Here is a 27,460-nt window from a genome sequence, read left to right on the forward strand (position 1 = left end):
CGGTGCGCGTATGTATGCGACAAGTAATATAGCTTGAAATGTGAACGTGTTTTTGTGTGAGACTTGAAAAGGTTCGCGCAGATCTCCGGCGTTAAAAAAAAAAAAAATTGGTGAACCTAAATACGAGAGTGCCCCCCCCGCCCTTAGGGTTATTAAAAGTAAATTTCGTCAAATGTCGGTGCTTATTTAGAATTAAACCTATTTTCAAAACAAAAATACAAACTCATCTTTAAGATGTACGTACCCGTCACGGAACGAAGATGTTTATATCCCAAAAATCATGATTACAAAACACACTCCTATTTTCTAAATAATAACCTTATTATTCCAGCACGGTAACATAGGTGCATAAGTACATTTATTTTGAATAGAATAATCACAAAATAAAAATTGATGGAAAAAAAAGTAGGAACTGAAAAATTAAACGAAATCAAGTAGTTTTTTTGCTTTTAAAAACTTAAAAAATTTAAATTAAATTTTGTGATTAATAAAGACGATGAATAATGAGGAGACAACTCAATTCGAACTATCTTGAACAAACCCATCATTCTAATGACTATAAGGTCTATAAAATCGCTAAAAATCGTAAAAATAACTCTCTCCCTCTCCCCCTCTCTCTCTCTCTCTCTCTCTCTCTCTCTCTCTCACACACACACACGCACACACATATATAAACAAGCAAAAAAGCACTGGTTTCTTTGGCGGAAAGCAACCATTTATTAAATCGCCTTACGAGGACTTCTGGTTTTAATCGACCATATCTAGTGTATTTAAATTTGTTTATATTGTTTATATTAATAAAAATGCATCTCGCTCTTTTTTTATTGAGCACTCTTATTAACCTCGTTAAATTCAGTACTAGTAGTTATTACTCTCCTGTATTACTTGATCATTTTACGTAATTTTTGGAATGAAGATTTTTTTTTCCAATTTATTATTATTTTTTTAAGCAGGTTTAATTTAAATAAACACTAAAATTTCTTACCAAGGCTGGTGGCGTATTTTTCTTTCTCCTGTCGGTACGGGGAGGATTTCTTTCATCATTTTTTATTCTCCATCGGAAAAAAACAATCGAGGAAAAAGAGCACCTGTTGCTTATAACCATAGCAACGACAATATTGATCCAAGGGAAGCAACTCCAAATTCAAGAGTTTTTCATATTGCGAAAAAACTTCTGTTCGTCAGCCCCTAAAACAAAAGCCAAGATCAAAGTGTAGTATCCGTTCTGATGCTAAACTACAATTTTTTGTTCTCGGTTAGTGGAAGAGAAATCCTACACGACCAAGCCAATTTTTAATTTGGTTCCTTTTCTCCATATTAAAAAAAAAACGTCCCTGGTGTCTAACTCTGCCCTCGTGGGGACGCAATGTAAATAGGAAACGGGCTACTGTGATAGGGTCTAGATTTATAGAGGGGGCAACTTGGGTGGAGAGTTGGGCAGCAAAATGTTTGTGCATTTAAAAGTGAATAAAAACAGGCGATTTCACATTCAAATCCGCAAACGGTATTAGATAAAAATTATTCTATTTTTCTAAAAAATAAAAAAAGGGTGCTTATTCAAATTGGCACTTATGGCGGCAATTAATAGTAAAGAAAACACAAAAAAATTAGCATAATGTACGTTACACTTGTTACAGAGCGAAGATAAGATGTCATCTTCCAAAAGTTACGTAATTTGAGATATTAATTTTTTTATTCACATGAAAAAAAAAAAAAAAAAAAGAAGAAAAATACAAAAAGGAAAATGAACAAGAAACTTAGGCACAAGGCCAACTCCAAAAAGGCTGGGAAAGGTACTGGTGTTGGTGAGGTTGGATGGTCCATCTCGTATCTGTTAGAATTAAAAAAAAAAAAAAAAAAAAAAGATTTATCTTAGCCAGCATTTTTATCGTGTTTACTCTTTGCTTATGTGGGGAGAGGGGATTGTTCCTACTTAAACCCAATTTTCAAAACATTTTTTATTTACAAAAAAAAAAAAAAAAAAAAAAAAAAAGGAAAATTGTAGAAAAAGCGTAAACTCGAATTAGTACAAAACAAAATATTTTTCTAATAGATTTCGGTGTGCTGAAATAGAATCCGAAAACCGTATCCTATGGGAACATGAGAATTAGCAGTGAACCGCCGGAACCGGATGTTAACGCATTCATCATGAGAGACAAAATGAAAAATCGTCTTTTGCACATGGCTCCACGCATCGCTTCCGCTTGGGAAGAAAAAAAATAAAATAACCACAAAATAATTATCGACCAATGGCAGAGCTCCGTGCCTAAAATAAGCACGTCAAATATCACAGTCGCTGGGAGCCAGTTTGCCACTATAAAATGAGGGGACCAAAAAGGGAAAAGAGGAGATTCGCCCTGCTGCGTCAGTGAACACACGGACAGATTCTCCCACCCGACCTAAAGAGATGAAGAAGAAAAAGAAATAAGGCACCAGTGAACTGAAGCCGACTACGCTCTCATGTTATGGGCCAAACGCCTTCAATTCTAAACAATGTCTGATTCGCACAAACCAAAGAAGCGAGGAGGAAAAAGAAGATGAAGACGCCGGGCTGCTAGCTGCTGATGAAAAAGTCATTCGCTTTCCAGTTACAAGCCAGGACACGCATCACCGACAACAGGATGACCGACCCCTACCCTAACCCTCTCCATCGTCCAAAAGATAATTTACATTTTATGAACATTCATTCCTTGTCAATTCATACATACCAACAAACAGTTTACGAACATTCATTCTTTGTCTATTCATACATACCTACAAACATTTTATGAACATTCATCTCCTTTGTTAAATCACATTTCATCCTACGAACACCTTGCCTCTCCTAATACAAATTGTTGGTAGTAAATAAAGTCGGTTCTCAACCTTCAATATTCGTCTGTCTTTAATTATATGGAGTCAGAATCTACACACTTCCAACGTTATTCTTTTCATAGATTCTTTGTTGTGGCCTCTATGGCATCCTTTCCCACCTTAAATCCCTTTTTATAAATACCAAGGCCATAATTCGTCGCAAATTAATAGTTTTGGAAATATTAATATTTTTCTAATCAGTTATAATGGCGTAAGTCGCATGATTACGCATGCCCACAGACCAAAGAGAAATCACATTTATTTAAAAAACTAGCGGGGGTACCCAGCGTTGCCCGAATGTTTGTTTCCGGGACGGGGGGAGGGAGTTTTAAAAAATGTTATGGTAGGTAAGTAGGAAGGATCAAACCCGGAGTCATGAGTAAAAGTAGGAAAATAAAGTGTGAAAAAAAAAAACAAAAAAACATCTGCAACGTTAACAGTTCGGCCACCAAGAAAAGTCCATTCCAGTTGTTTAGGAAAAAAAAAACAAAAAAAAAACGACTACGGTAGGTCGGCGCGAACGTGAAAATATAATGTGAATTGTCCAGCACGCTAACCACTACGCCACAGAGCACTGCAGCTTAGTTTAGTGATTTTAAATAACTTCACATGAAAGAACTACAAAGCCAAACCGGTGTTCTCTTCTCAACTGTTCCTTGTGAACGATCTCCAAATGGTGTTAAGTGGTGGCAGGGGGAGGAGGAATTTATTAGAGAGAAAATATTTTACCACTTCCATTGATCTTAACCGATTTTGGCCGTGACTTCTCAGCAGAAAAAGTATAGAAATCTAAGATTATTGAGGAATTTGAGAAATAATAAGCCTATAACACACCTCAGATATTGTTCTGCCGTTTGTGCATATTATATTTGCATGAAATATCTTGATTTTTAATCCTATTAATGTCAAAATCAGACGGGGAAAAAATGAGTTCATTTTATTTATATAGAGATTATCATTTTATTAGTTTCCTTAAGTAAAAAGCAAATATCACAACGCATTATTGTATTTGTTTACGTAATTTCGCATTTTAAATAAGGTAGTTTTTAAAAGTGGTTCATTTTTTTTGTGTGTTACGTAGTTTTTAATGCTTTTTAATTCATCTAAAAAATTAAGTTTTGATGAGCGATTTACAAAAACATAATTAACCGTTTTTCCGTAAGTAACGTGCCGACATTTATCGAGCAGAGTACTGATTAACATTTCACAGAAATTCTGTGTTTACATTAGTGGGGCGGAGGGGTGCGGGGGCGATGCTGCGGCTTTTTACAAAAGCAATATATATTTTTTCTACTAGTTCAAATTTTACAACTAATATGACATAAATAAAGGGGAGACAACTCAAATCGAAGTGCTGAAGTAAAATATCCGCTTTATGTTCAATTTAGTGTAGTAAAGTCGCTAATATTCGTAAATTGTTATTTTCTTAGCTTTAAAAACAAAAACAAACTACTTGATTGATTTACGTAAATTTCAGAATATGGGTACGGGCATTAATGGCAGAAAACTGAAAGGAGGACATAGTTTTGAAAGCTGGGTTATAATAACTTTTTTTTTTTGTAGGTTTCTGGCTACTTTTTGATTATACCTATTTACTATGCCCCCCCCCCCCCACGGGACAGAGTTAGACACCAGGGTCGTTTTTTAACGTGGAGAAAAGGTACAAAAATAAAAAATTGTCTCAGTCGTGAAGGACTTCTCCTCCACTGAAAGAGAACGAGAAACGGAAGTGCCGCATCTGAAGAACAGATACTACAGTTTGATCTACTTTTTGATTGTAGTTGAAAGATTAAAGCCTAAAGTTAATTTCCAAAGGAAAAAAATAAAAAAATTGTACATGGGGGGAAAAAAAAGTTATGAAAAATGTTTTCACGGCAACATTCGGAAACTGAAAAGTTTAGCTAAATTTTGAAGTTAAATAAATTCATTGTAAAAATCCTTTGAACAATAAATATTAGTTTTCTGAGTCTATTTCAAAGATAATTAGTAAAGTAACATCCTTATTGATATTGAATTAAATAAATAAACAACACCCTGTTTATACAAAATATAGCTTAACTAGCTCCCAAAAGCGAGAGATTCTAGCTTTGTTTAAGCAAAAACAAATTGTCTAAGCAATGATTCTACAGAAGCCAAAAATGTCAGAAAGTCAAAAGGCTGTCTCAAAATGACGTCAGGTAGTTGGAGATAGACAAGGAGTGCTAGTTTTCTTCTCCCCACCCCCACAGCCGTGCATTCATACATTCCTATCATGAATGTTTGTATAATTTTTACCATTTTTTAATTAAATTATTTTTGTCTGTTCTAGCTTTTAAATAAAAAAAAAACAAAACAAATTTTTTTCAAAATTATATAAAAATTATGTTACACCGAAAGTTTCACATTCATTTAAGCAAGGAAAACATTAGAGTCTTACATATAAAAATTATGCGAAACATGTAATCTAAAGCAGTGGTGGAGTCTGTCCTTCTTGTTAACGGCGTTACAACCTGGACACTCACCAAAAGATTGGGAAGAAAGCTAGATGGCACGTACACCCGTATGCTACGGACAGTGTTAAATATACCTTGACAAGATCATCCCACAAAGCAGCAACTTTATGGCAACCAACCTGCCATATATACTACCATCAAGGAATGACGCCTACGATTTGCTAGTCACTGTCAAAGGAGCAAACAAGAGCTGGTGAGAAATGTATTGCTGTGGATTCCACAGCATGGACACACGAGTATAGGACAACCTAGATCCACGTACCTACAATAAATTACACATGATGCCAACTGTAATCCTGAAGATCTGAGGCAGATGCTGATGGGAGACGGAAAATCTGGGGAGAGTCACATTGGTTCAGGTAAGGAGCCAGACCAGATAGATAGATAAATTATTTTATCGTTGATCTAGAAATAGTTTGGTATTTAAAAAAAGAAAATATGATTTTTTCTGTCATTTACGAGCGTTGAATATTGCTTTAGCAGTGTCAGAAATTTCGTGAAAACTATTGAATAATTCCACCCGCTATCTTTCGAAGCTTATAACTCCTCGAAAAATGTAATTCAAACCCTAATTTTTTTTTTCAATTAAAGGAGCAAGGACCAAGGTTTCATTAAAAAAACAAAAAACAAACAAAAAACAAACAAAAAAAAAAACGTGTTTTTTTTTTTTTTTTTAAAAAGGTTTTAAACTTCGGACTTTACAGGTAAATTTCTAAAAAACATTACTTTTTTTTGTTTTAAATTTGAATATATTATTTATTGATCTTTTATCTTCAATTTGTGATATATAAAACTTTGGTGAGTAAATTAATTACTTTTTAATAGACATTTGAAAATGGGGAGGCGTGAATTAAAAAAAACGTCTGTCTAAAATATTATATTCGGTTTATTGGAAAGAGCATAAAATTTCATGTTGACCCTGAAAATATCGTAAAAATAGAATCAATAGAAAATTTTTTGGTAGATTTTTAAAGTTTAAAAATTGAAAAATACTGAACTCGTAACATTCAATTAATTTCATTACTATTTTTTAAAAAATATTTCTATTACTTTTAAAACAACTTTAATAGTTTATTTTGGAAGTATAATCCATAAAGAAAATAAACAACCCACGTTTAAAAGAGAAATTACGAATTTTTTATATTTTATTTGCAGCTTCGTGTTAGGGGTGTCAAAAATTCCTACAAAAATTCTGATACACATTGGGGCTTGGGGCATCTGAAGCAGGCAAAAAAAAAAAAAAAAAAAAAAAAAAATGAAAATTTAAGTAAAAAAAAAAAAAAATCTCTCAGGCAACGCCAGACAGTTACAGCGAGTGAATAACAAAAGATGACCTGATTGTTGACCTCTGACACAAAGACCTTCCTCATTTTGAACTCTGATATAAAAGCCAACATCAATACGAACTAGAGACCTAGCGGAACAATATATAATGAAAACAGAATTTATGAGCCGAAACGTTTTATTAAAATTTTTTAATTTTAACAAGAGTTATCTCCCTTGCACCATTACTTAGAATTAGACAGAAAAATGATTTGTATAGTGCACCCCATCTTTACTTCCTTCCCTTTCAGGAATATTTTAGTTGGACACCGAACCGGGAACCGGTGGTTTCTGTAGTGATCGTGTAAACTGAAAATATTAGATAATAAAAACATACTCTCGTCGCATCAGTGGAAGTAAACGTTTTTCTTTTTTTTTTACAAGGTGTGGTCACCACTTATCAAGGCCCAGAAGCCAGTCGGGGATAAGGGTTAATGTTGAGATTTGATAAAGTGTCTTACTTAAGGGGCCGGTTCATCAGGAATTTGTTTATGATGGACTTGAAGACATCCAAGTTGTAGTCAGGCGGGAAACAGGCAGACGGAACAGAGTTCCACAGGCGTGCACTTCTAAGAAAGAAGCTTTGTTCATGGAATCTACGTTTTGGTTTTGGTACAGATAAAGAGTGGGGAAAATTTTTGACAGTTAGACGGTATGTAAAAATGGTGCTTGTCTACATTTGGGCCTATAAAAAAATTTTTTTTTCAAGAAAAATCTTTAAAGATTTTTATGATGTACGTACCTGTCACCGCACGAAGACGTCATATTCCAAAAATTACGTAAATCTCTCAAGTAGTTTTTTTTTTTTAAATTTTATTTAAGAAAATCACCCTCATATAAATATGCCGACGTATCAACGTGTGGTAATTTCAAAGGATTTTTCGAGAGTGGAAAGATTTTTTTTTTCAAAGTCGATTCGTCTGCCCTCGTTGATCCTACATTTCCGATCATTTGTAATTTAGATGACGCACTAATCATTCGATAAAATGTGTCATAAAATTTTATTTTCTTAAATAAAACAAAAAAAAACTACTTGATCGATTTACGTGATTTTTGGAATATGACATCTTCGTGCAGTGACAGGTTGAAAAAAAAATTTTTTAAAGGCTCAAATGTAGACAAACAACGTAAAACTTTTAAATTGGGACATTTCAGACTATTTCGCATTCCAGAACATTTATCTATCTTTATTTCTGAACTTTATCAAGGTTTACCTCCGTTTGAATAGCGACATAATTTTCTTTTTCCACATGTCTCCTAATCCCCCACCTACTCTCTATCTGTGCCTAAATCTAAATGCAGATTCCATAGACAAAGCTTCTTTCCCAGAACTGTGGAACACTGTTATGCTGACCTGCTTCCTAGTTGAATACAACACAGTAACCTTCAAATCCAATGTAAACAAATTCTTGTTGAGCCGTCTCCATAAATAATCAAATTCTCCCCAATTCACACCATTAACGATTACTACACTACAACCTTACATTCATTAATCCTTATCCTCGAGTGGCCTTCGCGCATTGATAAGTGGTGACTCTCAAGTAATAAAAAAAATCGTTTTTGCTCTCTTTTTTTCTTTCTTTTCAGTTTTTACTTTTTTCTTGGATAAATACACTTGTTGATACTATTACTTGATGTTATCTCCAGAGTTTGTTATTTTTGAAGGCAGTTAGCTTGCTGTAACAAATTTTGCATGTCGTTCCAGTATAGAAGAAATGCAAACTTATGCAAACTTTTATAACCAAAGATTTTGTCATTTATTTGATAAATGCAGCAGTATGTAACATACGTGATTTGGGTGTCGTCAAATATACATGAAAGGAGAAACAGGTACATCGAATAAATATAAACCTGTATGCAACACAAGGCCTATTTTATGGGGGTTGTGGTTAGGCACAGAAGAATATAAGACAGGTTGTCCCACAATGCTATTGTGAGATACGAGAAGAGATATAGGGCATCTGGTAGAAGTGACATCTTTTGAGGAACTGTTTTGTAAAAAGCGGCGTGGGTGGAAATATAGAAACATGTACAAAGTGTTCTGATTGCCCAATGTATTACTACACAAGTCTGAGTAGACCTGTTTTATTCAACTAAACAACGTGCCAATTACTACGCAAGAGATTATGAAAGAAACCAGATCTCTACTACAACATTAAATTGTCTTGGACACCCTTGAACAAGGTGTTCATCTTCAATCCAAATCACTGGATCCATCTTTCCCTGCCCTTTCTACTCCTTTTTTGTTTTGCATATGCTATTTTGCAACCATATAAACTGCTTAAGCTACCCCCTCTGCCATCTGTACTGGGTATAAAGCAAAATGCATTTGATGATGAAGCCTAATATAGGAGCTTTGGGGAGTGTGAACTTTTGGTGACCACTACTCCCAGGCCCACTCCTGATATGAGTGTTAGTACCTTTAAGAACTCCATGTATAGGTTGGAAAAAATAGCTATGCATCATCATCATCATCATCATCATCATCATCATCATCATCATCATCATCATTAGTTTAACGTTCATTTTACATGCTGGCATGTGTTGGACAGCTTCTAGAAATGGACTTCTAAACCATCCTATCTCCAGCCAGGACTTTATTTGTCCCTCTGTCTCTCAAAATCATCATCATCATCATCATCATCATCATCATCATCATCATCATCATTGTGACCATCGTCGTCATGGTCATTGTTATCATCATTGGCTTTGTCGTCATTGCCCTTTTTGTCATCATCATCGTCATCGTCATCGTCATCATCATCATCATCATCATCATCATCATCATCATCATCATCATCATCAAAGAAAGCAAGGAGCCTTCTAAAAACATTTATTTCCCGTGACTCACACTTTAGATCTGTATTAGTGATGGGACGATTCCAATATTTTTCCCAATTCCGATGCAATTACCGATTCCGATTCTTTATAAATCTCTACACATATAATTATATAGTTGTATTTTTTCTCCGATTACCCTAAAAACACATGTTAAATATGCAGATGTTTTCCTAAACGTCAAAATACACTTGTGGAAGATGATCTATCGATTTTAGTTTTACTGGTATTTTAAAATCAATAAATATTTATTATTTTATCATTATTACCAGCAATGGAAGATTTTACTTTAAATAAAATAAAATAAAAAAGACAATTAAAAGAATCGTTTTGGTATTGGAAAATCAATACAAATTTTTCCGATTCTGATATTTTCCGAATTTTTCGATTCCTGATTCTGATTCCGTTTAATCGTCCCAACACTAGTATGCATACATATGTATTTGTAGCATATTTGTTACGTGTCAACACTCAGGACCCATGCGTTGTATGCAGACAATCGCAAGGAAACAAAGACAAGAAAAGAATTTGAATCACTCTTTGTTTTCTTTTGAAACAACAGACATTTATTTACAGGTACTTTCCAGAATAACGCCTTGTCTCTTGTTGAAAAGTTTTCTCGTACTCCAATGTGCTTAACAAAACTCTGCCGTGCCGAACACGTGGTACTCTGTCTTTGTCCAGCCATGCTTAGGGCATGTCTTTCCCTGTCGCTCTCAGCCATGTGTGTAACACGTCTAACTCTGTCTGTCTGTAATCACAAGGGTCCACGTTTTTTTCTTTTTATAATCTCTTATTCCTTACTGTGACATACGGCTCAGTCATTTGTGTACGTTGATTGTTGCTGCTGCTGCTGTTGCCATATGCACGTCCATGCTCTGTTACATTATGCATATATACAGGAGATATATATATATATATATATTATATATATATATATATATATATATATATATATATATATATATATATATATATATATATATTATGTATATATACAGGAGATATATAATATATATATAATGTATATATATAGGATATATATATATATATATATATATATATATATATATATATTATGTATATATACAGGAGCTATATATATATATATATATATATATATATATATATATATATTATGTATATATACAGGATATATATATATATTTATATATTATGTATATATACAGGATATATATATATTATGTATATATACATGACATATATATATAGATATTATGTATATATAGAGGATATATATACATATTTTTCTTTTTTTTTACATAGGCATCACCACATTATCAAGGCCAAGAAGCCACTCAAGGATAAGGGTTAAAGAGTGTACAGTAGAAATTAGACAATATAGTAATCATTAGTAATGAAAATTTGGTAAATTTGATAACTTATATGGAACGGCTCATCAAGAACTTATTTACGTTAGACTTGAAGACAACCATATTGTAGTCAGCCGGAAAGCAGGAAAACGGAAGACAATTCCACAAGCGTGCAGTTCTAAGAAAGAAGCTTTGTTCATGGAATCTACGTTTAGGTTTAGGCACAGATAAAGAGTGGGGGGAATTATTGATAGTGTTTACAGCTAGACGAGTGTTTCTTGTGAAAGTTTGGCGAGGGGGGACCATAGATTGAAGCTCAGTCGAACACTTTCCATGAAAATAACGATACATCAGAGACAAACTCGCAACATCTCTTCTGTGAGATAGAGGTTGCAAGGAAGAGAAAAGGACATCTCCTACGAGGCTACGAAGTCTATTTTGAACTCTATCAAGGCAGGACAAGTCCTTTCTAGCAGCTCCTGCCCAGATGTGGCAACAGTATTCCATCCTTGGACGTACCTGGCTCTTATATAGATAGAGAATAGCATCAGCAGTGAGATATCTACCGGATCGATAGAAAGATCCCACCATTTTTCCAGCGGCCTTGGCAACAGATTTGGTGTACGTATTCCATTTAAGATCAGGAGCAATGGTCAAGCCAAGAAGCTTGTCAAAACTTGAGGCCTCCTGAAGACGAGAGCCATTCATTTCAATTGATGCCAGATGTGGATCAGAATGTTGATGATGTAAAGAGAGAAGCTTGGTTTTAGATGCATTAAAAGTAACCAGCCACTCCTTACCCTATTGTACTACGTGCTCAAGATCAGAGGAGAGAGAATTGGAGAGAACTTGGTCGTTTACTGTCTTAGATGTGCTACATTTTTAAACATGGAATGCAGAGGTAGATCAGATATAAATGTACGGAAGCTATCCCAGTCAGCCTTAGTGTATCGATATACTTTACGATGGAGAGGTACGTCTGGGGACTTATTACATTTCATTTTTATCTTAAATGATACAACAGAGTGGTCGGAAGATCCAAGAGGCGACAGAACAGAAACTGAACATAGTTCAGGGCAAGTTGTGAGAAAAAGGTCTAGTAGGCTCGCATACTGGCCGTCATTGTCGGGCACACGGGTGGGTTCCTGAACAATCTGAGTGAGGTCATAGGCAATGGAGAAATCATGACAGAACAACCCCTCATCATCGGTCTTGTTTGAGTGGGTCAACCATTCAACGTTGTGAACATTGAAGTCTCCACATACGTGAATGTTAGCTGAAGGATAAGCAGATAGGACTTGGTCAATTTTCTCAGATATGCTTTTAAAGATAGTAACTCCGCTGTTATGGGGGCGATAGAGAGTAAATATAAATGCCGTAGTGTGAGCTAAAGCAACCCGGAAGCACATATAGGGTAAGTTAGGATCTTCCCTGGAGATGTCCCTACCACATGGAAAGTTATCCCTAATATAGGCACATATTCCATGCCCATGGCGATCTTGGGGGTCAGATTTAGAAGTTAAGTTAGAGTATCCATTAATTGCGAACTCTTCTAGGGAAATAGTCTGTCCAATGCCAGTTTCACTTAAGAATAAAAGGTCTGGTTTAGTCTCCTGTAATTGGGTTTCAACCTCTGGAAGGTTAGAACGTAGACCCCTGATGTTGGAGAAGGAGACATGGTAGTAGGGGTTTATGTTGGAAGTTGGAGAACCGGGTTTAATCGTGTATATATTTGACCTTTGATTGACCTGATTCTTTGTGTGTGCTCTATTTAGCTTGGATATCTAGTGTCTTGACCTGTTTTAGATCTAGGTTAGTTTTTTTATGTTAGTTTATATATATATATATATATATATATATATATATATATATATATATATATATATATATATATATATATATATATACATACATACATACATGTGTGATAGTTTATGTATATGCATGTTTATTTATTTTATTTGTTTATTTTCCATTGTTTTTGTTAGTTTTAAAGTTATTTTTTATCTTTATCCTAGAGTAAATTTTATCCTGTGAACACAGTTGTTCACTATTTCTCTCCTACAGTTTAATAGATGTTAGGATTCTTTAAAGTAAAGGATAGGTCGTCTAGGTCTCTACAGGTGTTTTCTTGTCTTACTATTTTCCATTCGACTACCAGCGAACATCCGCTTTCCTTGAGTTCCCAGTATTTGTTTGCTAGCGTTGTTTTCATACAGTGTTTTTCATTGTTGAATGTACTTTTGTGGTCATAAATCGAGTTTTGAAATCTAAGGAAGTCATACCTATGTAATATTTCTTGTTATTCGGGTTTTCTTTTACAAATATTGTGGCCTGGTATATATATATATATATATATATATATATATATATATATATATATATATATATATATATATATATATACTTATACTTATTGAAATGTATTCTTTGTCTTGCATATAATAAAAATTCTAGATTTGAAATTTAACCATTTCACATCATGAAATTTAAATTACTAAATTATGTTATATACATATGTATATATATATATCTATATTATCTATATATATCTATATCTATATCTATATCTATATCTATATATATATATATATATATATATATATATATATATATATATATGTATATCAGTGTTGGGACGATTAATGGGAATTGGAATCAGAAAAATCGAATTTTTTGGTTGTATTGGAATTGGTATCGGAATCAGAAATTTTTTTTCTTATTTTCCAATGCCGAAAGCGATTCTTTAAATTGGTTTTTTACTTAATTTTTTTTTAAGCCAAATTTTTTGGTAATAGTAATGATAAAATATTGAAAATTATTAGTAAAACTAAGATCATCCTCCACAAATGTTTTTTTACTTTTAGGAAAATATCTGCACATTTGACATGTGTTTTTATGACAATTATGAAAAATAACAACTTTATAGTTTAATATGTAGAGATTTATAAAGAATCGGAATTGGAATCAGTAATTGTATTGGAATCAGAAATTTAACACGGAATCGGTATTTGTATCAGAATCGGGTAAAATATTGGAATCGTCCCATCACTAACATATATATATATATATATATATATATATATATATATGTATATATATATATATATATATATGTATATATATATATGTATATGTATATACATGTATATGTATGTATATATATATATATATATATATATATATATATATATATATATATATATATATATAGATGTAATTTGTTTTTGTTTTGCGATACTTTTTGAATGAATTTAATTATATATACAAAAGTGCATTTTTACCTAAATGCGAGTTGGGAATGATTTTCTGTTTAACTAATTTTGGTACCCCTAAATGGGAAGCAGCATATGTATTATTTTAAAAATATAATTATCCATTGATACGTATTTCGTCATCTACGACTCATCAGAGACGAAACATTGATGAACACATAGCTTAGTTTGTTCCTTTTTATTTCTCTCTCTCTCTCTCTCTTTCTCTCTCTCTCTCTATATATATATATATATATATATATATATATATATATATTTTTTACCGTTTTATTTTATCTGTTTAGTTACACATGTTTCAGTTACCGAATTGTATTTAAGATCCAGTAACTTCGTCAGACTTTACAGAAATGGTTATTATGATTGGAAAAATGATATTAGAAGAAGCACAAAAAAAGCGAAAAAAAAAAAAACGGAAAAAAAAAGGACCGCTACAAAGTAGGTGGGTTCTCTCTACTGTGCTAGAAAGCTACTAACGCTCTATAAGGCCACCATTCACCCATGTATGGAGTATTGTTGTCATATTTGGGTTGGTGCATCTGTCACTAGTCTATTGCTCTTAGACAAGTTTCAAAAGAGAGTCGCTAATCTGATAGGTCCTGAACTGTCATCTAAACTTCAGCCTCTGTCCCATCGACGAAATGGTGCATCCCTCTGTCTGTTCTACAAGTACTTTAATGGTGAATGCTCTGACGAACTGCAAGCACTTGTGCCCTCTCGACGTAAATACCCCCGACAAACCCGACAAGCAGCTAAATCCCACCCCTTCACAGTAGAGATCCCTAGATGTAAGACAACCTTCTACTCCAGCAGTTTCTTCCCCAGAACAGTTAGACTTTGGAATTCCCTTCCGGGTCCCTGCTTCCTCAACTGTACTGACATGCAGAAGTTCAAGTGTAATGTAAACCGATGACTGGCACAGACTTAGATAACATTTTTGGTGGTATATCACATATATTAGATCCATTCTGTTCAGGATTATCAGCAGTTTCACTCTTGTCAGGCAGTGGCACAGAGTTAGTGATCATTTTTGGTTGTGTATCAGATATATTAGATCCATTCTGTTAAGGATTATCAGCAGTTTCACAGATGTTAAAGTGAAAAAAATAATGTCCATAATAGTGATTGTATAGATTGGTTTCCTAGAGGTAAATCAAATAAAGTGCTCAACTGAGGACAGAGCCGATATATATATATATATATATATATATATATATATATATATATATATATATATATATATATGAATAAATATATATGAATAAAAAAATAGACTATATATATATATATATATATATATATATATATATATAGTCTATTTTTTTATTCATTAAAACAAGTTTTATATTTAGTGCTGAAGTGAAATAAATAATGTCCAGACGGTGATGTGATAAATGAAAGATGTGTATTCAGAGTTCGAACGCATGCGACTTGTCACAAAGAGAAGTACTGAACTGCCTATTTCTCTTCTGCCCCGTGGCGGCTCTCTTCTGATACAAGGGGAGGTCATCAGTCCGTCCTTGGGAAGGTAAATAGGATGAGACATTAACATTCAGTATATTAAATTCATATTAAATGTCAGTGTGGTTCTTAGCTATACACGATGATGCTCTAAGATGGCCTCTGCCACGCCACAGAGTTATATTCTCAATATTGATGTATAATAACAAAGCCAGACAAGGAAAAAAAACAAGCTGCACAATTTTAGTTTCTTTTTTTTTTTTATTTATTTTTGATTGATTACAAATTTGATTGAAGTAAAGTTAAGACAGCGTTTACCACACAGCCAAACAGATAAAGGGAGATAATAAAGCGATTCATTTACAAACACCTTGTTTAGATAATGCCATAAAAATGGTGGATTATAAACTACATTAAGTGGAAAGGCTGCCGTTCTTGCAAAATGCACAATTTAACAAACCGACATTAACAAAATAAAAAAAATGGTAAAAAAAAAAAAAAAAAAATAATACTTAGCACGAATTGGTTAAAATATATTTTAATATAAAATTTATTTTTTTCTCGTTGTGGATGTTGGAAAACGATGATTTTTTTTCTTGATTAAAATGGTGGACATCAGCGATGACATTTTGAATTACTTTTTATTATTAAGTAGATGTACCCCTCGACGTTGCCCGGGAGGAAGTGAATCATTTTAGTTTTTAATTTTAATTTATTTGCACATTATAAAAAAAAATTATACAGAAAAAGAAATAATTTTTTAATTGTATGGAAGATGGTACATTTTATATACTTCAATTAAAAATATTAGTTATTCCCCTAGCCAATTTTGATTTTTGTTTTGTTTTTGGTTTTAATCGAAAAAACGTTTCCATATTACTAGTTAGCCAGGTGAGGGTACATATTAAAAAATGAATAAATTGTAGTTAAATAATTTTGTAATAATGCCAATTGCACTATGGTACAACAATAGCAAATGAATATTGGATAGTCAGTTGTTTCTCTATTCTTTAATTAAAATGTGACTTATTTCCTCTTGCTGATTTGATTTTTCAGTTATAAATGACAAACTTTTCCATATTATCAGTTGTCTGCCTCTGTGCAAATAAGATGGTATATGGCAATGACAGATGGAAATTGGTTAGTTAGAATCAAATTTTGATATGTCAACTTAAATGCTATTTAGGTGTACTTTTACAATCCATTTTACATACGTGAGATTGTTTTTGTTTTTTTTAATAACATATGCTTATTTAATAAAAAATAAGCAGGAGATAATTTCTCGGATCTTTTTAAATTCAACATCAAACATCAAACTAAATTCACAGAAGAATTAGGAAATCAACCCATTAAGGCTTTGCCAGCGGTTATCTTATAATAAACAAAATTGAAAAGAATGGATAAAGTTGTAGAGAATACGGCGCTAAAGGACTGAAAATTGCATACAATATACGAAGAAGAGAGACTTTCATTTGCCACAAAACTTCAAAGAAAAATGCAATTAGTCAGATAAATTTTGACTGAAGCAAAAAAATTGGGCATCACAGCCTCTTTCTTTTCCTTCCTTCATTTAAATCACAGTTAAAAACTGAACAAATTAAGTTACAGGAAAATATCAGAATAACAAAAAAAATAACAATCAAAAAACAAAATGGCGGAAACCAAATCATCATTTTCTCAGTGTTTTAGATTAAACGTGATTGGCTCCTTTCCTCTTTTTCCCGCCTTTTATTTTTGTTCACGAATTGTATGCCTTCATCCCGTGTTTCTTCAACTTGTTTCACATCGACGGTTGAATCTGTAATGTCAACCCATTTCGTCTTTCCGGAATCGATCAAAATCGAAAGGAAATTAAACACTGACACAATCAGGGAAGCAGACTTGTTTCTGTTAGTTGCAGTCTTCTTTGAGATGTTTTGTTTTTTCTTTTTAGAATTCATTTACCATCAAATGTATATAATTTATTGTCAATGTAAAAGATGTGTCAAAACAGGGTAAGATTGGGAAACCGCAATGGTCGCCAGCATGGTCATTCCTATAAAAGGCCTAGAGATCCAACATTCGAAATCTCTGATTGGAAGAAATATTTATAATCAGCAAATATTTTTTAAGCTGATGACATTTCGCTCTCCCTATTTACTTGCCTCTCCACGAGGACAGACTTAGACACAAGGTATCTTTTTAATGTGAGGTAATATCCAGCTTCCCTTAAAAGGGGCACTTTGGATTCAGATAAAAATTTAAAAATGAAATATCTAAGATCAAAAGGATTTTTCCTCTGCTGAACAAAGAAATAATCAAAGCATCAAACTAATCTTGCGGGAGAATTAACAGTCTACAACGTGACGTTAATCTACTAGAACTCTGTCTGGTCTCCTCCGAGCGGCCCAAATTTGCCTCTGATATCAAATCCTTTTTTTTCTGTCTGCGTCCGACGTTTCACGTCATCATTAAAGACATGTCATTTGACAAAAGTTTATAAATAAAATGAAATATTGATAATAAGCACTTAAAAAAATATTTCAATAATCGCCTCAATTAAATAAGGTGCGTCTTAGAATGCAACGGACCTCTGGGAGCGAAAGGGGTTTTGCCTCTGTCAGAGAACCGATCAATGTTTCGGCGCAATCACAGTGTACTACTACTACTACTACTACTACTACTACTACTACTACTACTACTACTACTACTAATAATAATAATAATAATAATAATAATAAATATCAAGTTCTGAAATAGGAATTACAAGTCAAGAATTGGAACGCTTGGAACTATAACAAAAAGCCACCATAAATAGCTTAATCAGATTCATGAGGCAATTTCTATTCCAATCTTGCAAAAAGGCGTGCCTGTAAGGTAAGGAACGGTGAAAGAGTTAAAGTACAACTTGAATGTCTAAAGTCAAATGAATTGACCTGATGTTCAAGAAAAAATATCATTCAAAAGTTGAGACTTATATATATATATATATATATATATATATATATATATATATATATATATATATATAAATGGCACATTGGTAATCGTCATGGACTCATTAAACATTGGGATTATAATGGCGCTTAATTATTGAAGCCAGGGGTTTCTAATTGAACGTGCGACCCGGATTAAAATTGTTAAAAGCATGTTAGAAACGAGTACAAATGAAAACATGTAAAAAAAAAACAAACTTTATCTCATTTGTTTTCTTTTTTAAATTGTAATTTGAATAATTATTCAATATTAGCACACACACACACATATATATATATATATATATAATTTCCTGTTCAGAATAAGTATTTGCAGAAAAAAACAGAAACGAAGTAAATTATATTCTTTAAATTGAGAAAATAGAATCAAAATAAATAGAGAGATATAAAAGAATTTTTGTTCATATTAAACCGAGCTTGAAAAAGATCCCACCACCAGCGTTCAATCCCCTGGACTCCAAAGAGTCTGGCTAAAAAAATATTAAGCCCTTCAAGAGCTCAACAGGAAAGAAAGAGTTTACAAGGCCGACTGATAAAAATAAATCTACCCTTAAATTGGTTTAGTAGTTTGAAACAATTTGCCAGAAGTGTTGCTATTTGGGTCTGACTTTGAAAAATCAACAAAAGAACTGTATATGTGAGGTATAAATATTTCATAAACAATTTTGTAAGTGGCAATTTTTTAAAAATGCACTACGCATTAAAATATTGTGTGGGTTGCCACTTAAAGTTCTCAGAATGTCATTGCTTGTAAGCCGGTCCCGATAGGAGCATCCACTACAATTGGCCTATTAAAAAATTTTTTTTTTTCATGGCAGTGTGATTGTACAGAATTATTGAACGGTCAATGCAGTTGAAACGTATCCTTTTCAAGACAAAAAAAATTGTTATACATTCTTTGATGTTCGAGTTTTTTATGCGAAATTCACACAGGTTAGGGATGGAAGATTATTTGTCAATCATTCTGGATACGCCTGCTTTTGCAGATAAGGAATTCGCAGAGTCTTCAAATCTAAGACCCCTTCAAATTGGTGTTTTGGTACCGAATTGGAGAATTGCACCCTCTTAATTATCGTCACTGACTCGTCATCACAAAGACTTCGCTTCTTTCATACAACAGAGGCGCGTGGTAAAAAGCAATGTTTTCCTTTCGTTTGCGAGAACAAATAAATAGTTTCATATATTAAAAATCTCTAAAAAAATGTTTAATTTCGGAAGAGTTTCCGTGCAAGTCCTGGAGATGGAGAATTTCAGCGGGTAACTCTTCTGTCCAGGTCCTAATTTTGCAGGAAAAGAGCAAAAGACTTCTTATGTTGACAAGAAAAAAATTATGTGCTTAAATGCTCAAAGATTCAATATTTTTATGAAGCAATTCTAGTTTCTGATTGGTTGCTAGCAGAACGTGCCTTAATTTGATTCGTCAGTTCCTATCGGCAGCATTTATAAATAGAATCTCACAACTTTCAGTAAACAAGTCCATTGTGATGGGATGTCTCCTAGCGGCTTCGGCTGCAGGGAGACAGGGTAGTACACGTCAAGGATTCGTCACTTGACACTCAGCCCAACAGGGAACTGGCCCAGCACCTGTTGGACTGAGGTACACCGCCTGGGTAATACCTAGGAGGTCCACCCTCCCAGGCCTTGCCACCGGGCTTTCCGGTGGGGTAAGTTTATTGCTTGCTGCCTGAGGCGCCCCGACCGGGGAATGCCGACGGGGTTACTCAGGCAAATTTTAAAATTGCAGGAGTGCCCCTCCTTTAGGGGAGCCTGCGGGGTTCCCACTTTCCAGGCCTTGTGCCAAATATTGCCACCCTATAATAAAATATAAGTGGCTGCCTCGGTTGCTTGGTAACTGGGTAGAAATTACCAGGCAAGAATCCATTCTTGACAATCAGCCCGACAGGTGCAAGATCGGAAACTGACCCAGTACCTGAGCTACGCCGCATGGGTATCATCCAGGAAGTCCATCCTACCAGGCCTTGCCACTTGGCTTTCGGGTGGAGTAAGTTCATTGCTTACTGTCTGAGGTTTCTCGACCAGGGAATGCCAACCGGGATGTTCAGGCAATTTGTGCTAGGCAAGAGTGTCCTCCTCTAGGGGAGCTTGCTTGACACCCCACTATCCAGACCTTGTGTCACATAATGCTGTGGTGATCAGCATTTAAATATCTACCCTTAGTATATATAAAATATATTGCAACAAAAAAGAAAGAAAGTAAGAGAAGAAAGATATCACGTGGCTGTGACATCACAGGTAAGAAATCAAAAAAGATTTCATGGCCTTTTTTCCGACCTGGTTCACTTGAAGATGAACGTAAAAATGGTCACCAGTCAATGATACCCAACTGGTGTTGGTTTGGGGTACCATTAAGCAAACAATGTTAGCTACTGTTCTCACCAAATCGTTTAAAGGTACGAAGGAAAATTAAATAGAGAGGAAATAGAACCAGCATCGTATTTAATATGAACCCACCAGATGACCCCTGTGCATCATCACTAAAGAAAAATGGCTGACAGCAGGAGAAATAAGATACGCCAACACAATAATAGTCGACTTTAATTCAAGACAGATTTTACTGTCTATTCGTCAGTTTAAAACCTTCATTTCTTTGGAATTTCGTAGGTTCACGATCTGTCAACACTTTTTTCTTCAATATACTAATACTAGATTCAAATAGCTGGCCTGTATTCCCTCACTTGTCGCGCCCCTGTCGTATCAAAGAACCTAAGCTGCCCCTTCTTCACAAATGCTAAGTCGTTTCAAGAACCAAACTGACTGCTTTTATGAAAAGAGTATTTTGCTAGAGTCAACAAGGACACCAATTTAAACCGTGGAGGCAAGTGTTTATTTTGTATTGTCGTTTGGGCAATCATTACAATTACCGACATAAATTAGTTCAAAGAAAATACAGTTAGAAAATCAACCCCCAAACAATTTATTTTATCATTTGTGACCTATTTGCGTTAAAATATCTAATTTTACATTATTCTTATCGTCTGTTTATGATTTTCTGAAAATAACAGATATTTCCCGAAGGTATATAATACAGACGCATAGCTTCGACCAAATGTTTATTCATTTATTTATTTGTACAAACAATTTTTTCCTCCATAGTTCATGATATATATATATATATATATATATATATATATATATATATATATATATATATATATATATATATATATGCTTGTTGACATAGGTTGTGTCGTCTGTTCGTGGATTTCCGGAAACAGTCGATGTTTCCCGAAGGAATAGTCTGCAGACGCATAGTATATGTTTGTTAGTATCTATCGTTCATGTTCTTTGTTAGTAAATTTCCGGAAACAGACGATACCATTCTCCGAAGTTTCATGATAATAGCGTGTTCCTGATAAGTAACATTTTCAAAATTCACCTTTGAATATTGATAGAAAATTTGTTTTTATTTTAATTTCATAAATGTAATTATAATAAATACTTTGAAGTTATATTTAAAAAAACAAACAAACAAATAAAAAAAACCCAACAACAACAACAAAAAAAAAAAGCTAAAAAAAACCAGACTCGATTTTTACGATGCTGAAAGCCATTTGTGGTAGATTTCTTTCTAATATATAGACATCACAGATGTCGTTTCTGTGGCAAATGAAAATTCTTACTTCTCAATAATGCAATACTCTACTTGTACAGAGTGTTTTTTTTTTGGGGGGGGGGGAGGGGCGAACTTTAAATTGACAAATATATTTCCTTTACAGATTTGGCAACTATCGGTTGTAAATGTAAAAAATTACTCTTTTATATTTTATTATACAAATATGTACTTTATAAAGTACATATTTGTATAATAAAATATTTTTTGGTGATTAATCTTAAGTTCGCCGCCTCTAAATATACACGAATATATATATATATATATATATATATATATATATATATATATATATATATATATAATTTTCTTCAATTTAAGTAAACAAAATTATCATTAGTCACGTCAATAAATTTACTGTTTCAATCTAAATCTTCATCGAGGCCAGCTTTTCAATCTTAATTAAAAGACTAGCCCAGATGAATACCGGAGATCTTTGTCGCCTAATGAAATCTTCTTAGATTGAAAATTGAAACAGTAGATTTATTGTCGCGACTAATGATAATTTTGTTTACCTAAATTGAATAGAATAATATTTTGCTCTTTTTATTGAGCCCTATCAACAACCTCGTTAAATTCAATTGTTTTTACTTTTACATATTTTATATATTTATGTATGTATATATATGTATATATATATGTATATATATGTATATATATGTATATGTATATATACATAATATATATTATATATATTATATATATTATATATTATATATATATATTATATATTATATATATATATTATATATTATATATATATTATATATATATTATATATATATTATATATATGCTTATATATATAATATATATATATATAGTATATATATACATATGTGGATGCTTATATATATATATATAATATATATATATATATATATATATATATATATATATATATATAATATATATATATATAATAATTAGAATCAAGAGCTACAGAATCTTTTCTATTTTGTAAAAGGTAAGCCAACAGCAACAACAACAACAATAACAAATGAGAAATCGTTTTCCCTGATCTCGCCATGCGTCACTTGCAAACAAGAGAAAGGAACTAGCGACGTCGATCCAACACTCTCTACATAAAAAGCACACACACATTGGCTGGCTGTTCGCTAACTATTTTTAAGTGACTAGACCCCCAACCAACTCCAAATTTGTTAAAAATGGTACCTTACCTCTTCATATTGGGTGCTGGTGCAGATTATTGATGTTTAAACCAACGCATTTCAGCTGGAGACATTATTACGTACTTACTTGTCATGTCGAAATTAAGAATAAATTCCAAAAATTACGAAAAATAATCTAGTAGAAAAATGATTACAAGTTTTAAGTAAAATTTATCGAGTTTATCGATTTATAGAGATTTATCGTATGTTTAAATGTTAACGAGTTCTCCAGATCCAGGGGAGGTAAATGCAAAAATTATTTTGACTAAATAATTGCAATTCCGTCATTTTTTAACATAAAATGCCAGAACGTAATTGTGACTGTTTTTTTTTCTTTTTCTTTTTCTTTTTTTTTTTTTTGCTAAAAATACATCTTTTATTGAATCATTTTTCATAATTTAAAAAAAAATGTACTAATTTCGACATGAGGTTTCGCAAGAAAAAAAAAAACCCAAACTTTTCACGACCTTATTCTTTGAATTTAATATTAATTAAAAAATATACCTTTCGACTTTTTAAAAAATGCCCCCCCCCCCCAAAAAAAAAACAGAAAAAGAAAAAGATAATATTCTATGTATATTTTGATGGGTGTTTTGTTGGTGATTTTTCTTCATTTTTATCACGAGTTCTTCTTTTAAGTAAATTCCGTTAAAATCCAGCAACAACCTCACGAAGTAATTGACGAATAAAAAAAGGCACAGACAATGGTGCAGTATAGTTAACAGTCGAAAAATCGAAAACAAGCAAAATATGCAAACGTATTACCAAACGTATTAAAATTTAATTTTCTACCGACCTGTATATTTTTAATGTGTGGAAACTGGTTGTAATATTTATTATCTTTAGATTTGTTATCGTTACTTCAACTTAGTCGAACACGAGTTAATCAACGATGTGGTCGATTTGGGGAGAGGTGGTCGCTAGTTTCAGGCTAGTAATTAAAGGCTTATCCTACCACTGACCCCAAGTTCACGGAAGGGTTGCCAGTCGGACTTGATGTATGTGATAAGGTAAGTCTTTTTTTGTTAACCCCCTCTACTTTTTAAAGGAATGAAACTCTAACACTAGTAGATAAATCGGCCATATTAGATTTAAATCAAGTTAAATTTATTGAAAAAAAAACAACAAAAAAATAAAAACAAAAACATGAGCAAGTGCAATAATCTATAAATTGGGACGATAATAAGATGCGCGCATCTGTATAGCGTTTGGATATTGGCCTAATGCGATTTTAAACCAAGATATGATGGACATCGTTTCTTGTCTTGCAGGCCGTTCCCCGAAGCAGAAAGACGTCTTCTGTCTATATCCGAAAGGCAGATTTCGGCGAAATCTTATCTATCTATATATCTATAAAAGTGGGAATGTGTATGTGTGCGTGAGGACGCTTCTCAACCTACATATTCAACGATTTTTTTGACCTACAGACTTGAAATTTGGTATATAGGGTATTCAGCCATATGGAAAACTCTTTAATCCGTTTTCATCCGAAAAAAATTGGTACGTGGATGTTCGTCAGATTTTTATCTGTTTGTAAACTGTTTTACGACTGCGCATGCGCGGTTGTGAAACATAATAGCTGCCTAATGTTAAGAATAAGTAGGTTTGAAAACATTTTTTTTAAAAACGTGACAAGCTGGCCTAATGGTTATCGTACTTGATTCACTGTCTTTAGGTTTTGCCTTCGATCTCAGCTCGAGTATTTTTTTTTACTTACATGAAGTGAACTGTTTATAAATAAAAAATACTCGCATGCACATGTCTCAGTTTCTTTCTTTTTTTTTTTTTACTTCATTCTTTTTAAAAGGAATTTAATGTTACGTTTAATATAAACGGTATTTCTGATTCTAATAAACAAGAAATCTGCATTAATTAAAATATAATATTTATGCGTATTTTACGACCGGGCAACGCCGGGCGGTCTTTTAGTATTGGAACAAAACTAACTTTAAAACAGTTTCAGACTTTTAAAACTATACTGGTCGGTAGAAAAAAAAAATAATGCGTTTGGTAAAAAGTTATTTGTTACATATTTTGTTTGTTTTCGATTTATCGGCTGTTAAGTATACTGCACGTTTGCCAAGGTGGAAATATGGTAAAATTAAAATACAAAAAGGAAAAAATAAGAAACACTTCTCTGATCTTCATTTCTTTTTTATCGTTGTGTTACAATCTTTACAATTCTTTCACTGTTTTGAATAAATTAGAAAGTTGATATAAATATTTTTTTTCTTTTAATTTTTTTTACATTACAAATGCTTACTCCATCTTAGATGTTTTTGGTTAATGAAGATTCTTCCGAGAGGAAGGATTTTTTTTAGCATCATCGCCAATCAGAACTTAGACGGTGGACGTTGGGGAGTCAGAAAAAGAAGAAGGAGAAGAAGAAAGACGATAATTGTTTAGAAAAAAAAAAAAATAAAAATAATTTACGTTCAAGATAGAAAAGAAATTCCACATTTTTTTTTTTAAGGAATGAAAGAAAAGGAAATCATTTTAGTTTTATTTTAATTTTTTTTTACTTTTCAATTTCGATAAATTAAAAAGATATTTTTTCCCAACTTTCAAATAATACATTTATAAAAGAAAAGTCTATGTTGCGTGCGTGTTGTTAATAGCAGTATAATGTCCGTTCGTCAGAGTTCGCAACGTTTTCTTCGCTGTTGCGTTTTGTTGAGAATTTTGAGAATTACGAGAACGTAAAACAGACGGTTCTCAATTTCAATAATGGCGTCGATATTGTCGATAAATAATAAAAAAAGAAACGACAAATAAAACATTGTCTGATATTGTACCGTACACATGTGGCATTAAAACACGCAGAAACTAGCAAAATTAAAATGCTTGAAAAAATGCAGAGTTTAGAGTATAAAGGAGCAGGTTTCTAGGAGAGAAATCACGAAGTCCCTTCTTTGTACATGATAGCTGACAGCAAAAGTCTTGGTGAAAGAGTGTCCTCAAGATGGACACGTACACAAACGTGGGAAGAAGAAGAAGATCTAGAATCAGGACGTGCAGGTGAAGGATAAGATATTTTTGGACGGCGTCTGCAAAAGAATTAATACAAATAATTAGCAAATTAAATATTGAAAATCATCTGCATAACAAAGCAAATCGATTTCATGCTTTTACGTATGTTATCACTAGCGCTGGGACAACAGCATATTCTTTTCATTGCTTTGACTCTCGAGTATATACCCGACACAGTAAGACACAGTCAATCAACCGAAAACCCACATCAGTCTATATAAAAACATAAGATATTAACGGATATATACTCAAGAGTCAAAACAATGAAAAGAATATGCTGTTGTCACAGCGCTAGTTATCACTATCACTAGGGCCATGACAACAGCATATTCTTTTCATTGTTTTAACTCTCGAGTGTGTATCCGTTGATATCTTATATGCTTTTATTTAGAGTGATGCGGTGTTCAGTTGATTAACAGTCTAACCGTGTCGGATATATACTCGAGAGTCAAACCAATGAAAAGAGTATTCTGTTGTCATGACCCTAGTGATAACTAGGGTCATGGCAACAGAATACTCTTTTCATTGTTTTGACTCTCGAGTATATATCCGACACGGTTAGACACAGTCAATCAACCGAGAACCACATCAGTCTATATAAAAGGATATAAGATATCAACTCGAGAGTATTGAAGAGAGTATTCTGTTGTCATGGCCCTATTGATAACCTGTCTCACACATAAACAAATCAGACCAGACAATCAGCAATGATATCGCTAAGGTAACAAATGTCACCATTATCCATTTTAAGAGATGAATTCTTCCAGAAGGTGATTTTCTCCCCGTCAACTGAAGCAGGACAATTTTAAATATATATTTCATAAAATGACTGTAGTTTTATAGATTTGAAGAATATTTAACCGAGGATTATTTTTACGATAATAAGTCAAAGCATAGTTATTGTTTGAAATATAATGACATTTCTACAATTAATAATAATTAATTGCTAAATAAATAACTAAAATGTATATTTATTTTTTAAATGGAAATGACAATTATTTTTATAGAATATTTTTACAGAATATGAAAGAGTAGATTTTACATATTATATATATTTTACATATTATATATATTTTTACA

General features: G+C 32.8%; 2 protein-coding genes across 3 annotated transcripts in view; both read right to left on the reverse strand.

Moving 5' to 3' along the window:
* LOC145259111 (uncharacterized) overlaps positions 1–1,135 on the reverse strand; it is a 46,656-nt gene extending 45,521 nt beyond the window's left edge. The window contains exon 1 of the mRNA XM_080116777.1: positions 986–1,135. Coding sequence (XP_079972903.1) covers positions 986–1,044 — 59 coding nt within the window. The 5' untranslated portion in view covers positions 1,045–1,135. The remainder of the gene's footprint in view (positions 1–985) is intronic.
* A 24,353-nt stretch (positions 1,136–25,488) lies between these two features.
* LOC145259112 (paramyosin-like) overlaps positions 25,489–27,460 on the reverse strand; it is a 77,322-nt gene continuing 75,350 nt past the window's right edge. For both annotated transcript variants that reach the window (XM_080116779.1, XM_080116778.1), the window contains one exon: positions 25,489–26,397. The gene's annotated coding sequence lies outside the window, so the exon portion shown is untranslated. The remainder of the gene's footprint in view (positions 26,398–27,460) is intronic.

This window comes from Euprymna scolopes, chromosome 34 (assembly GCF_053919585.1).
Source record: "Euprymna scolopes isolate OS-2025 chromosome 34, ASM5391958v1, whole genome shotgun sequence".
Classification (NCBI taxonomy): Eukaryota; Metazoa; Mollusca; class Cephalopoda; order Sepiida; family Sepiolidae; genus Euprymna; species Euprymna scolopes.